The sequence below is a fragment of the Megascapheus bottae genome, chromosome 17 (genome assembly GCF_031878675.1).
Source record: "Megascapheus bottae isolate mThoBot1 chromosome 17, mThoBot2.hap1, whole genome shotgun sequence".
In the NCBI taxonomy this organism is placed as follows: Eukaryota; Metazoa; Chordata; class Mammalia; order Rodentia; family Geomyidae; genus Megascapheus; species Megascapheus bottae.
This window is the reverse complement of record NC_143525.1, coordinates 27,866,735-27,881,442: the sequence shown is the minus strand read 5'-3', so window position 1 is coordinate 27,881,442 and position 14,708 is coordinate 27,866,735. Positions and strand designations below refer to the sequence as shown.

General features: G+C 46.0%; 1 protein-coding gene across 2 annotated transcripts in view; it reads left to right on the top strand.

Moving 5' to 3' along the window:
• Positions 1 to 2,796: 2,796 nt before the first annotated feature.
• Rph3al (rabphilin 3A like (without C2 domains)) overlaps positions 2,797 to 14,708 on the top strand; it is a 97,679-nt gene continuing 85,767 nt past the window's right edge. Inside the window, exon 1 of one of the 2 annotated variants that reach the window (XM_090350477.1) lies at positions 2,797 to 2,881. Coding sequence is in view for 1 of the 2 variants with exons in the window: in XM_090350476.1 (XP_090206602.1) it covers positions 4,016 to 4,034 (19 nt within the window). In the remaining variant the exon portion in view is untranslated. Of the gene's footprint in view, positions 2,882 to 3,879; positions 4,035 to 14,708 lie in introns of those variants that run through there. The other variant, XM_090350476.1, reaches the window with a different exon arrangement.

Sequence of the window (14,708 nt, the reverse complement as noted above, 5' to 3'; positions counted from 1 at the left end):
AAATTATAGTCTGAAGTGGGTCGTGGGTAAAATCAAGAGACCCTATCTGAAAAAAAACTAAAGAAAGCTGGATGCGGTGGCTCACACCTGTAATCCTAGCTACTCAGAAGTCTGAGATCTGAGAATCAGATCAAAGCCAGCCCAGGCATAAAAAGACCTGAGACTCTTTTATATATATATATATATATATATATATATATATATATATATATATATTTCAATGTATAGAGGGGTTACAGTTATGTTCGTCAGATAGAGGGTGCATTACTTCTCACACATTGATATCCCTTCCTATGTTTTTGTCCCCATTTCCCTCCCCCACCTCCTCCCCTCATTTTACCCTTCCTATTTCAAATAAACAAGTAAACATCTATATAATATACCAGGTAACAGGGTGGGACACTGTAACAATATGAGATTAACCAAAGAGCAACACAAGAGAAGGGAGAGAAACATAATACATAAAGAACAACAGTCATTTATAATTAAGCTCTTATTTCCATGTCCTGGTGGTGCATTAATTTGGCCTCATCCTATATGGCCTTATGTATCTAGGGTTTGAGCTACTATAATCCTTTGCTAGGAGAGTTTTAGATGTGTACTAATTATTACAGATGAGGGGGTCTGACATACTTAATATGATTTTTTCCAAGTCTTTCCATTTTCTTACAAATGGTGTGATGTCATTCTTTTTGATGGTGGCATAGAATTCCACTGTGTATAAATACCACATTTTGTTGATCCAATCATCAACTGAGGGGCATCTGGGTTGGTGCCGCAATAAACATCCTGTGCTAGTGGAATTTAGTGTGTCCTTATTTCTGGACCAATGGGTAAATGTCCAGTAGTGGGATTGCTGGGTCATAGGGGAGCTTTATGATTAATCTTTTGAGGAAACACCATACTGCTTTCCATAGTGGTTGAACGAGTTTATACTCCCACCAACAGAGTAGTAGTGATCCCTCCTGGCCACATCCCTACCAGCAACTGTTGTTATTAGGTTTCTTGATCCTGGCCATTCTAACTGGAGTGAGGTAGAATCTCAGAGTTGTTTTGATTTGCATTTCTTTTATGGCCAGAGATAAAAAGACCTGAAACTCTTACCTCTAATTAACCTCTAGAAAATGGGAAGTGGGGCTTGGCTCAAGGGTAGGGTGGTAGCCTTGAGCTAAAGAACTCAAGGACAATGCCCAGGCCAAGTTCAAGCCCCACAACTGATCAAACAAAACAAAACAAAAACTAAAGTAAAAGAGAGCTAGAGATGTGGCGCAATCGTAGATGCCAGCTTATCAATTGTTAGACTTTGAGTTCAGACTCCAGTACCACTAAAGGGGGAAAAAAGCCATATTATGAGTTTTCATATATGAGTCATTTTGTTTGTCTCCTTTTCCTCCTCCTTACAAATCTTGTGGCTTGATTAAGCATTTTTCATCTGTGTTCCTGGTCAGGTTCATATGACCAGAGTGTGATGAGCTATAGCAATGAGTCTTGGTGGTGGCAATTTCTGCACTGAGGTGTGGTGCAGGAGTGACAGAGGTAAATACATGCATGCATGCGTAGGTTTTCAGGCCAGCACTAGAGGCTCCCCTTCCACCTTCCTTCTGGGTGCAGTGGTCCAGAATTTTCAGAGGTGGAAAATGGAGCCTGAATGGTTTTGAGGAAGAACCAGGACCCGGGATGAGCTGGAACATCTCTGGGATCCTTGGGATCTGAACAAGTGGGTAAATGATGAGGGAACACACTAGGTGGTACAAAAAGACTGCCACACTTCACAGTGTGAAGCCAGCCAGGGCTGACAGGTCTATGAGACTCTTCTCTCCAATTAACCATCAGAAAATCTGGAAATGTAGCGTGGCTTAAGTGGTAGAGCACCAGCCTCGAGTGGATAAAGCAAAGGGACATCCTGATTACATGGCAGTCCTGGCCCCATCAACTGCCTGCCCTTTGATGTAGCACCTCTCAGGACTTTTTTTCTCCTTCCTCAATTTTCTTTCCATATAGCCCAAGCTGGCTTTGAACTTGTAAGATTCCCACCTTAGATGCCTGAGTGCTGGGATTACAGACATGCAGACCCAGCGAGGTTGCCAGTGTTGTGTTTTTATTGTCACCGAAACATTTTGTTCCTTCTTGAGCTTGTCTGTGAAAAGGTCAGCATGGAGATCTTGTTGTCTTCCTTCTCTCTGCAGGCAGACGTCAGGCTGTGTGCACTCCGCAGCCACAGCTCATTACCCTCGTCCTCCGCATCCTTTGGGAGTGCTCATTCCACTGGTCAAGTTGCCTTGGCCTCTGTTTACCTTCTTTTTCATGAGCCACAGCCAGAGGGTTCCCTAAAACTCCTCTCTCCACCAGACCTCAGAAATTTTTTCCGTAAATTTAAATCCTGTGCCCCACCACTGCCTATAATGAATCTTTAGAGATCTTTTCAGAAAATGACCCCATTTTCACAAAATATCCTGGAAATTTGCCAACATTTCTAGATTGAAACACACACACACACACACACACACGCACACGCACACGCACACAGATCTAACACACACTCAGATCTAACACACACTGGTATTCCCCCACAGAGCTTCTCTCTGATTAAAAAATTTAAAATGTCCTGCCATTGTTCAGTCTTGGTAGACTATCTCTAAGGGATTTGGTGCCTGGTGAGTTGGCGTTGTAGTGGCCTTGGCTAGATTTCCATCCTCCCCTCGAGAATCCAGGCCTGGGTTTGGCTTTAGCTGGGCGTTCCCTGTGACTGCCACTTATTGACTTAAGTCTCAGTGACTCAGAGATTCTTCTGGAGCGCCTGGGTCACCCCTGACAACTGTGGACAGGCAGCCCTTCTCCTGGCTGGGCTCCACGGGGCCTTGCTGGCCACCCCTGCTTCCTGGTAGGTATTGCTGGGTCTTGTGGCTCGGAGGACCCAGGCAGATGCTTCTGTGTTTCCCAGGAACTGGGGTGCAGTTTCCCGCAAAGGCTTTTTCCAGAAATTTGCTCACCCATGGGAAGGAGTGTGGGTCTTGCTGGGAGAGTGTTTAGTTAATGGTTGACAGAAATTTGCTTTTCCTGGCTGCTCAGGACCTTGCTGCAGGAGGAAGAAGCAGTTGGAGGAGAGCCAAGTGTGTCTTTTGCCAAGGACCATTGCTCTGCACACTTTCTACTTCATTCTTCCCAGTGCCCTAGTGGATGGGAATGAATTTGGGGTGTTGAGGGTTTGTGTTGAGCAGTAGGTGGGCCTGGGACAAATACCCCCTTTCCCCAAACTGAGAGCTGATATTAGCCCTTCGATTTGGTGAACTCTTGACTGCATGTCTCGCTGTGTGTAGGCAAGAACTGGCCTCATGTTTGTGGTCAGCACGAGATTATGAAAAGTCCTCAGGTAGCCAAGAGACAAAAACCAGCAAAATACAACAGCCACAATAGAAGCAGAAGTAAATAGCCCAAGCAACCTTTTTGGTGTGTGTAAAAGAGTTTTAAGTGGTCTACAAATAAGCATTTATAACATTTAAATCATTTCTTTTCATGATTTTTTTTTACACTGCTGGGAATCAAACCCAGGATGGAGTGTTTTCATATATAGAAACATATTTTTTTTTCTTTTTGCCAGTCCTGGGGCTTCAACTCAGGGTGTGAGCACTGTCCTTGAGCTTTCTCACGGTTAGCACTCTAGCACTTTGAGACACAGCACTACTTCCAGCTTTTTTCTTTGTATGTGGTACCTGGGAATCGAACCCAGGGCTTTTCACATGCTAGGCGAGCACTCTTACACTAGGCCATGCTCCTGGCCGTAATTTTTTTTTTTCTTCTCCCACTTGTCTTTTACTTATGCACAAGATAGGATTTTCTGTTTATGCTGGAGATGAGAAATTCCCTCTGGAAACAAATTTAAGTAAAAGAGTGAGTGAAGGAAAAGGAAGATGTGGAGTCTGCATGGGAGTCAGGCAGGTCCGGGGAAAGCCTGCTTAGAGGAGTTCAGAGATGGCAGAGGGAAAGGAGTAGGTAGAGTCAGAGAGGAAGAACATCCATGACGTGGAGACTGGACGGTAAGTCTGTGTTTCTAGCCCCAGGAATGTGGGTGTGAGTCTTGGTGTAAATTCAATCTGCTCAGGGTCTCAAAGGGATGGGAGGGTGGGTTTAGACGACCTGTAGAGGACCGTCAACGGCAGGGTATGCACTTTGAATTTAATTTCAGAGGCAATGGGAGTCATTGAAGGTACATGAGGCGGGGAAGTGGTTTGTTGTGGTACTTTATAAAGAGCCTCATTTATTTGTGATGGGTATCAGGACTGGAGACAGGATGATCAGTCAGGAACCTAAGTAAAATGATTATTAAGAGATCAAACTAAGGCCAGAGCCACAGAGGCCATCTCCTGCCGCCTCTGGCATAAAGCCCAGAAATATTAGAGCAAGGCAGGTCTGGGGTAGGTAGCCAAACCTTGGTCTGTCTCTGGGAGTCAATGGATGCAGAGCTGAGCTGAGGTCACAGGATGTATATGAAGGCCTGAGGATGGAGCCGAGAGGAAAGCGGGGGATTGGCCCAGTGACCTGCTTCCTGGCCTAGCACAGAATGTTCTGGAATATTACTGGAGAGCTAGGTGGAGTCAGCTGAAGGCAGCTCTTCTGGCCAGAGTTCTGACATGCAGGAAGAATGTGATTTCCTGACTATTGTTAGCTATTGTTGGTCCAAACTTCTTTGACTGACAGCTAGGGGTCAGGATTTTATTTTGCTGGTGCCTGAAAAGCCCAACACCTAGAGTCTAAAAAAAAAAAAAAAAAAAAGCTGGGTTTCAAACACAGGTTGTTAATTTTTTTCCCTTTGAGGGCCTACTATGTATACATGCTAGGTTTGGTTCTAGGAGTACCCCTGGAGAAACTTGCAGAAGGGGAATGGCTTATGGGGTGCAGAGGAGGGGTGAGGTGCAAAGAGGCAGCTGGGTTATAGAAGATTCTAAATTGCCAATGTGTGTTTCTTAGTGGCCAGGCTGGGCAAAACGTCTACCTGGTGACATAGATCACTGTCACACTCTTCTGTGTGTGCAAAGCACCTCAGCAATGTGCTAGGCACATCAGCCAAAAAGGGGTGTTGAAGGTACCCCAACAGTGTTGCAGTGGGGTGATTGAACTGTGCTATGGATAATGCATAATAGAAATGCCAGTTGGAGTTTGCACAGTCCTGATTTTTGTAGAAGATGTTTCTGGAAGGTCAAGTGGGGGGGAGAAGCATTGTTACAAATTTAAAATAGTTATCAGCCAATCGGGAGGGGTGGGTGTGTCACCTTAGGAACAGTTTGTGGGGGACTTTTTTGTGACAGTGCTCTCTCTCCCATCAGCCTTACTTCAGGGAAAGTGTGAGAATCAAGGAGGTCTTTGACCACCTTGTTTAGCTTCTTAGCTCAAGGCTGGTGCTCTACCACTTGAACCACTCCTCCATTTCTAACCTTGTGGTGGTTAATTGGAGGTCAGAATCTCATGGACTTTGTTGCCAGATCAAGCTTCAAACCTCAATCCTCAGATCTGAGCCTCCGGAGTAACTAGGATTACAGGTGTGAGCCACTGGCACCTGGCTAGCTCCGGCCTTTGTTAGCATCATTGTCTGATTCATTGGGGATTCAGCACATACTCTTAGCTCAGGGTGTTCAAGGCAAGCAAAATAGAGGTGACCCTTCTCTCCAGAGACCTTCTGGAGACTAACAAGTGAGCAGAGAAAAACGTGCACAGATTCAAGTTAGGATACCATATAAGCCGGAAAGAAAAAGAACTGGCAGTTAGCCTTGTTGACCGTCTCATCTTTTGCACCAGGCTGTGTTCCCTTGAGGACCACGTAGTGGAGACCCAATAGACCTTATGGAAATAAAAGCACACACAGATGGGCATTCCTCTGAGGGCATCAACACAAAAACATTCCGAAGGGTGTGACTATGTGTGCACCTGGAGTTAGTAGAACAAAACATTTTCCCAGGCCGGGCCGAGTGGTTCATGCCCGTAATCCTAGCTATTCCGGAGGCTGAGATTTGAGGATCACAGTTCAAAGCCAGCCCAGGCACTAAAGTCCATGAGACTCTTATCTCCAATTAAGTACTAGAAAACCAGAAGTGAGTGCTGTGGCTCAAGGGGAAGGGCAGTAGCCTTGAGGTGAATTGCTCAGGAATAGCACTCAGGCCCAGAGTTCAAGCCCCACAACTGACAGACAAACAAACAAAAACCCAACAAAAACAACAAGCACTTGATGAAGATTGTGGTGAGGGTTTTTTTGCTCTGGGAAAAGAGCTCAATAATGGGGTTTAGACTCAGAGTCTGAGTACTGCTCCTTAGCTTTTATGTTTAAGGTTGGTACTCTACCCCTTGAGCCATGATTCCACTTTTGGGTTTTGGTAGTTAATTGGAGATAAAAAGTCTCACAGACATTCTTGTCCAGGCTGGCTTCGAACCTCAATTTGTAGATCCCAGCCTCCTGAGTAACTAGGATTACAAGTATAAACCACTTGGTGCCAGTCCTGGGGCTTGGACTCAGGGCCTGAGCTCTGTCCTTGGGCATGCCTGAAGGATACAGCTCTACCACTTGAGCCACAGCACCATTTCTGGCTTTTTCTGTGTATGTGGTACTGAGGAATCGAACCTGGGTCTTTGTGCCTGCTAGGAAAGCACTCTACCACTAGGCCAAACTCCCGGCCTCTATTTTTATATATTTATTTATCATAGTAGTACTAACTTTTTTTGTCTGCCCTGACCTCAAACCAATCTTAATGATCTCTGCCAACCAAGTAGTGAAAATTATAGATGTGTACTAACATACCCAGAGAGATTATTTTTTAATTTTAAGCTTTTTTTCCCATTGCATTTGGTAGTGCTTAACTTTTTAAACTGACCAGCCTTAGGATTATAGAGGGGGAAAAAAAAGAGTGAAAATATTTTTAAAAAATTGTTTTCATACCTTGAGTTTCTCCAATTTCCCAATGCAGATATTTGGCATTAGTGGGAAATATTTGTTCCAGTTGAGGAGCCAATTGATACAGTATTATTAACTCAAACCTGTAGTTTGCCTTTGGGTTCCCTCTTGCCGCTCTAGCTTTCAGTACATTTCAACAGATGTGCAAGTACCTGTGATACAGGCAGCAGTCCTTTCCCTGCCCAGCAACCTCCTTCTCTTTCCCCACATTTCTGATTTTCCTCCTGTCTCCACACTTTGTCTTTTTCAGACTGGGATCATGGAGAATGCCACCTTTACCATTCCTACATGTCTTCTCATAGATTACTGTTTTATTTTTTTTAATCTCCCTTGGCCCATAAATGATATCTCGCACATCACCAAAATTTTTCAGTCAGGCATTTTATATTGGTTCTGAGGCCCCATTTGCTGAAAGCCACAAGGCATTTGTGGATTTCATGAATGAAGCATTAAGCCTAATTGGGTCCTTACCTGGCATGTATCGATGGGTGGCTGTCCAGTGAGACTGAGGCTTCTTAGTTCTGTGTGTAGGACTCATAGAGAAGCTTCCCAGCGATCAAGGTTTGAAAACATAATTTGGTTCAGTAATGAGGCCTCAGCCCCGGCGGGGGATTTAGTGTTCCTAAAATGTAGAGCCTATTTGGGGAAGATGCCACAGTGGCCTCCAGTGGCCGGTAATGAATGTCTGGGAGCTCACGTGAAGCCAACCCTAGGGATATCTGAATCTATAGGGCTTTGAGATGACAAAGAGTCCATGTATCAAACTTTCCCTCCCTCCCTCCCTCCCTCCCTCCCTCCCTCCCTCTCTCTCTCTCTCTCTCTCTCCCTCTCCCTCTCCCTCTCCCTCTCCCTCTCCCTCTCCCTCTCTCTCTCTCTCTATCTTTCTTTCTCAAGCTAGCACTCTATCTCTTGAGCCACAGCTCCATTTTCAGCTTTTTGTAGTTAATTGGAGCTTAGACTTTCACGGGTTTTTCTGCCTGGGCTAGCTTCAAACCAGAATCTTTAGATCTCTAGCCTCCTGAATAGCTAGGATTTTAGGTGTGAGCCACTGGCGCTTGGGGGTTGATTTTTGTTGGGCCCTTGCCAGCAGACCACCAGTCCCAACCAGGACAGCCTGTGGCCTTTCCCTAAGCTACTTCCTCTTCTAGTCTATACACCTTGGGTTTGTTCCCCAGTGCTCTGTCCTTCCTGGAAGTGAGCTCCTGTGGGCATTTCCCGGAAGGCCTGAACACTGGCCACATTAGAGCTGGGAGACAAGTAGCAGGGCTAGCCACAGGCAAAGGGCCAATTCTGCAATGCCACTCTTCCTTCTTGCCTGGGAAGGAGAAGCCCAGTAGTTTTTTTATTATGTTATTCTATTCTGAGTGACTTTCTCCAACAACCAAGTTGAGAGGTTAATTAATGCAGGCAAAATGTGTGAACTTGCACACATTCAGTGTTCAAGAAGATTGTCAGCTGGTATCATTGTCACTGGATTAGACCCTCCTCCCCCCTCCCCCCCTCCATGCCCTCCGTCTAACTCCCTTTTCCCAGGATCCTTTTCTTCTCTTTTTTCCCCTCCTTCTATTCCTTCACCTCCCCACCTCCTGATTCCCTCTGCCTCTCTGATTCCCTCCAAGGACTTGAGGGCTGTGAGGGTTTTGGAAGCCCCCACGGAAATGCCTCAGTTTACTTATGCCTCTTACCTGTGCTCTGAGTGCCGGGACTTCAGTGGTGGTGACAGTGATGGTGATGATGGAATGACAGTGACGGTGGTGACGGTGATGATGATGGCAGTAGAAGAGTGACAGTGATGGTGATAATGATAACATTGGTAGTGACAGCAGCCCTGCATTAGGCATCACACTGTGTGTCAGGTCGTGTGCTGGTTGTGTTACCTGTCCATCTAAACTAAGGTTTCCCAGCTCAGTGTGCTGCTGTTTAGCCTGGGTATTCTCTGTTGTGGAGATAGCTCTCCGTCCATGCTCTGTGGGATGTTCAGCAGTTATTTCTGCTCTCTGCTAGGGGCAATGGGAAGTGTCCCTCATAACTTCTCAATGTGTCAGGTGTCTGTTGTGGGGCAGTCACCTTAACTCAGAACCACTCACCTAATTCCTTCTTCTCAACATTCTCAGCAGGCAGCTGCTTGGTCTATGGATGAGCCAAACTAAGGCTTGGAGACATGGAATAGCCCAGGGCCACTTAGCTAATAATTCACAGAGCCAAGATGCAAAGCCCAGGCTCCTGACTAGTGCCTTTACCTCCTGGGAAGAGATTCTTTCTCCTGGTAGGGACACCTGGAGTGTGGATCCAGGTTGGGGCCTCTTTGGTCAGCCAGACATCTGTCATCACATTCATTTGGAGCTAATAACTAGCAGTGGTTGCTACCTGCCTCTGGCTTGGTTTGAACCTGAGTTGCTGAATGTACTTATGTGGAGATGGTCTCCTCAGACTCCAGGTCTGGGTCCTCACAGCAGACTCTCTCAGCTCTTGCTTCAGATGGCCCTGTCACCTGATACATCATCTGTAGATACTTGTGGAGGAGGTACCTTTATATACATGTGTGCAGAGGTGTTTTTAAATTTGCGGGCTATTTGTAAAAAAACAAAAACTCCTAACTTGGTTCTCTCAGTCCTTGCTGCTTCTCTCTTTTGTACCAAGCCATGTTGGGATAGTCTCCTCTGACTTCCAGGTTCCCCCACTGTTGCCTGAATCCTGGGTAATCCATTCCATACTCATTTGGGGTGGGCAGCCACACTTATTTGGGGTCTTGGCTTCTGCCAGGGGCATAGGCAGTGTACAGAGAAGCAGACAGCTGGCGCCCAGGCTGTGGGGCACTTAATCTTGGAGCTGGAACAGAGAAATGTCTGTTTGTGTTTCCATGAACAAGAGGGGACAGCTGGCCCGCAGATAGCAAGCTGGGTCAGCTGAGGGTTGCCTTGGCTGCTGGCTTAAAGCAAATAGTCAGGGCCAGAAGCCTGGACGGAAGAAGGATGGAGAAGCACCTGGCAACCCCCAGAAGAGCCACCTGAGGGCTAGTGTCTGGCCTGGCTGTGTGGAAGGCACTAGAGGTGGTGGCTGTTAAGGAAGCTGCTTCCAGGCCCTTAAGGCCTGCCCTGGAAGCAAACCTGAGTATCGGCCTAGCAGGTAAGGAGGAATGGAAGGTTTTCTTTGCAGAGGTTTAGCTGCTTTGTGGAGAAGTTTCTCAGGTTCCTTTAATAAGCAATAGATGATCAGAAATCTGAGCTAAAATTGGATTTCCTCTGCAGAAATTTAGGTGGGCTGGGGCTTAGAAGATCCACATTAAATCACGCAAATGGAAGCAGGTTATATTTCTGTAGTAAGAAACTAAATACCCTGAGAGCATACATCTACCTCTCACTGCCGTCCCCATCCAGGTGCTGGGAAGCCCCTGGAGGCCCTGGGCATGTTCTGAGCAAAGGCTTGCTTACCCTGATGATTTGATCTTTCTTATTCCCTTAACTGTGGAGTTAGATTCTAATTCTGTTTCCTGTTCTTGTATCTGTGCACTGAGGACCTGTTTTGACAGCTGGTGAAATAATGGGTTTAGCTGCACAGACAGGATTCAGAGGAAACCAATTATATTAACTTAGAGTTGATGGAATATTTTTAAAGCTTGTGCTATAGTAACCAGTATGCTTCTCTGCTATTGTGTTAAGTAAACAACCTTGCAGTGCTTCTGATTATTACTGTAACTTTAAAGTAGTGGTGAACTTGAATATTTTGGGATGTCTACAGCTCTATACTGGGATAGGAAAGTTTCTGATTCTCTTGGTGATCAAATACTGACAATTAATATGACTGTGAGATATTGACTATACTTATGATGAAAAGAAATAGAAAATTTCAGTTCTAGGTTAATGGGGAAAAAATATATATATCCAAAGTATTGGTGGTTACCATGTAAAGAATTTCCAAGACAGGCAAACCAGAGACGAAAAAGGAAGCTCCTTCCAAAGGAAGGAGCTGTTTGCCTAAGACTTTTTCTTTTCTCTTCCAAAATGTCTCACTGTATAGCCTAGACTGGCCTTGAACTCCTGATCTGGGTCTGTAACATCATGCCTAGCTCTGTATTCTCTTTTGAGTCAACCATGGCTTTTCAGAAGATAGATCTCTCTTCTAGGCCTTCGTGCCCCAGAGCTTCCTGGGCGCGTCTCAGACTAGCTTTCACAGCTGTGCACATGAACTCATGGGTCCACAATGCCTGGTTGCCCCCACCCTCCAAAATTGGGCCCTGAGTCCTGCTATTTTCTTGTGTTGCACATTGAAGTGTGTCTCTCAAAAGAATATGCTGAAGCACTAACCCCCAGCACCTCAGAATATGACTTTTATTTGGACAAAGCCATTGCAGATATAGTTACCTAAGATGAGATTGTTCTGGAGTGGGATGATACAATTCTAGCTTTCAAGAGGACAGAAGCAACAGGGCCTAGAGGCTGATCTGAGCTACATAGTGAGCCAGGGTCTCACTAAAACAAAGACTAGTGGTGGGAGTGGGGGTGTGTGTGCCATGGCTCTCTGGTGGAGCGCTCTCCTAGCATGTGCAAGGCTCTAAGTTCAATATTCTCTGCCCTACAAAAAAGAAAAAGAAAGCCGAGACAAGAAGGGAATACTGGCACATGAGGGAACACCAGAACAGGAGCACATTGTGGAGGTGAAGGTGGAGGCTGGAAGCTGGAGTTTGTCCAGAATGGTCAGCAGGCTCCAGTAGCTCACCAACACGAAAGCATGGAGTGTGTGCACTCTTTTCTGACCTCAAAGAGAGGTTAGCTCTGATGCCCTTTTCTTGCTTTTGCCCTTTCTGCTCCAGGGCTGTTTTAACTCACCCAGCGTTCAGTACTTTATCCTAGGAGACAGCTGCCACGTGATATGCCTAGGTTCCCTGCCCTGCTCTGGGGTGGGAAGCCAGCCTGCGAGGCCTCCTCCTTCCTGGGCCATCAAGGGGTGATGCTTTCCCTAGAGTCACCGCCTTTTTTGCAGCTGTGATAGCCTTGATTTGGGAGTTTTACCTGCTCTGTGTCAGGCTTTTCAGAAATGACAAAAGCAAGCTGAGCCTCTGGGGAGGCGTGGGCAGAGCCTGTAGCTTAAAGGAAGAAGAACGGCAAGAGCTGGGGTATTTTGCATCTCATTTTAGATGGAGGCTTTGCCTAGCATTTCAGCCTAGAAAGGGGAAAGGAAAAAAAGAAACAGCTAAAAGTTAGGAAAAGAGATAGGCACGGACTTGGGGGTCTATTGGAACGGACCAGTTAAGTCTCTAAAAGTTTTGAGGATTTACCTTCCTGGTTTCAAAAGAAAAAAGAGTCCAGTGTGTGGTTATTGAATGAATGATACCACAAGAGCACAGGTTGCTATATCTTGCTTTACCAACTATATAGTATGTGCTTAGCTGTATAACTAAGTAGGGGTGCCCCATGGAGTGTCCAAAATTGATTACTTTTCAAAGTGCTCAGGCAGAAAGGTCTTACAGGAACCTGAAAGTCTACCTGGGAGGAAGAATTTCGTTCCCCTTAACCAGGGACAGCATGACAGGATACTGGGCTGAAGAACTGAGAAAGGAGGGAGAGAGAGTATAGGAAAAGGAACACCAGGGAGTCGGGCACTCACCAGCTTCTGAACCCCAAGTTCCCATTAACAAGCTTATTTATTTAGTTCAGTAGAGGAGAAGTGACTACGGGTATGTGCAGAAACCAGGATATCAATCTATCTTGTGGTTATAGCCATTACCATGAGGTATAGTTTGTATACCTAGTGATAATTGGCTCCCTTATCATTAGGGAACAGAGGGGAGCTATAAACATTCTAACCGTAACACAGACATTCATCTTATTTCCAAGGTCTTAAGCTTTTAGTACCCAAACAGTTCTAACTTAAACCAGTTTGGGGAAGTCACTTATACTTACCTCTGCCTTGTTTTGACTGTTTGACCTTTCCAGGTTCCAGCTCTCAGCCTTCAACCCCTTAACCCTTCCCTGGTCTCACAGCTTGGCTTCAGAGTTCCCTATGGAGGGATGTGGGTGGGAGCTGAGAGGACAGGTCGGGGGCCCTGGCTTGTTTAATTGTTCCTTGTTTAATTGGAGCCAACTAAAGAAATAAACTCTCCCGATCTCAAATCCTACTGTGACACATGAGCTCTGTTTTCATGATTTCATGGATCCCTGCTTCTCTACTGCTTGCCTCCTTTTCTTACTTTATGCACCTTTTCCATTCATTTGCCATTTTTGACGTTGACTGTGACCTTGTGCCTGGATTGTCCCATTGATGTGTGATTTATCAAGTATTAGCCTGGTTCCATTAGTTTATACCTGTGTCTCAAGTGGTAGAGTGCTAGCAAAAGAAGCTCAGGGACATGGCCCATGCCCTGAGTTCAAGTCCCAGGACTGGCAAAAAAGAAAAAAGAAAAAGTGACTAAACATGCTCCATGTTCCAGGCACTGTGCTAGTACAGGGAAACAGGTATTTATGGTGATCACAGAAGCAGCCCCACCCCCAGGTTGAAATGCCAAGAGGACCTGGCATCAGCTTAAATAGGAATAGGGGGAAAGCTGGAGAATTCCCAGGGGAGATGGCACTGGGTATCTATAGAGTGACAGTAGGAAGAAGGTGTCGCAGCTAAGAGGATGAGGAGGGACAGTGCTCTGACTGTCTGCAACAAGTCCAGGTCTCTGAAGCTGGAGCCTACGTTTTGCAGAGAGAGGTGGTAACAGATGAGCCTGGAAGGATACTTTAGGCCAAAACATGGGCAAGCTCGAATGAAACCTGTTTCTCCTCCCCCACCCCCCCACGGTAGTGGGGGCCTTTGGCAGTTTTCTAGCAAGAGAATCACACAGTCTGACTTCTTGCTCCAAAGGTGGAGTAAGAGGGAGGGAGAAGCAGCCTGAGTAGTCAGATCTGGCAGGATGTATGATGACAGACAGGGTTCTAGAGACATTTGTCTGCCACTAGCTTCCCCAGGGCTCCTGTCTCATCTCCCAAATCCACTCAAGTCTTGCCTGACAAGCTTCTGAGTGAGTGGTCCCCCCTGGCTTTCAGAAAGGCCCCAGAGGCTTCCTGTTCCTGTCTGGATCTTTCCAGGTGGGGGAGAATATTGAATATTGACATCTGGGCTCACCTTATCTCATTGCCATCGTCCTGTTTCCTGTCTCATAGTAACAGAGCAGATGGCAGGGCCTGTTGCTAAGGGTTCCCTGCAATATTAATACCAGTGTAGAGCTGAGTGAGGGATCTTCCATGTGCCTGAGAGGCCTGGGGAAGCACCTGCTTGGTGGCAAGTATTATTTTCTATTTGTCTTAGCTTTTTCTCCCTCCTTTAGACCCCTTCCTCCTTTTCTTTTTTATCTCCCTGACCTATGTACCTCTGCTCACCAGTAGCAAATGTGCATCCCTTCCCACATTGCACACCAGGGCAGACATCACTAACCAATCTTGACGTTCTTTCCTGTGGAGCCTGGATATGGGCTGTGTCTCTTTTGCCATCAGCTCTCTGGGTACTGTCTCATATTTGGCCCTCAGAAGGAAGCTTGCAGAAGCCACCTGCTAAGCTGCTAGGCTCTCCTTACCCCCTACTCATCAGAACTGTGTCACGTGGTAGGGAGGGAAGTGGGTTTTGTAGCCTACTGTGTCCTCATTTTGCCTCTTTTGTTTGGGCTTTTGGCTTTTCAACTACAAGTAAAAAAAAAAATCAAACTCAACAGTTCTAGGAAGGTATTTGGTTGATGAGAGATCAGGGTAGTTTTTTTTTTACCAAATGCCATTGTTATTTGTAAGTGTACTGG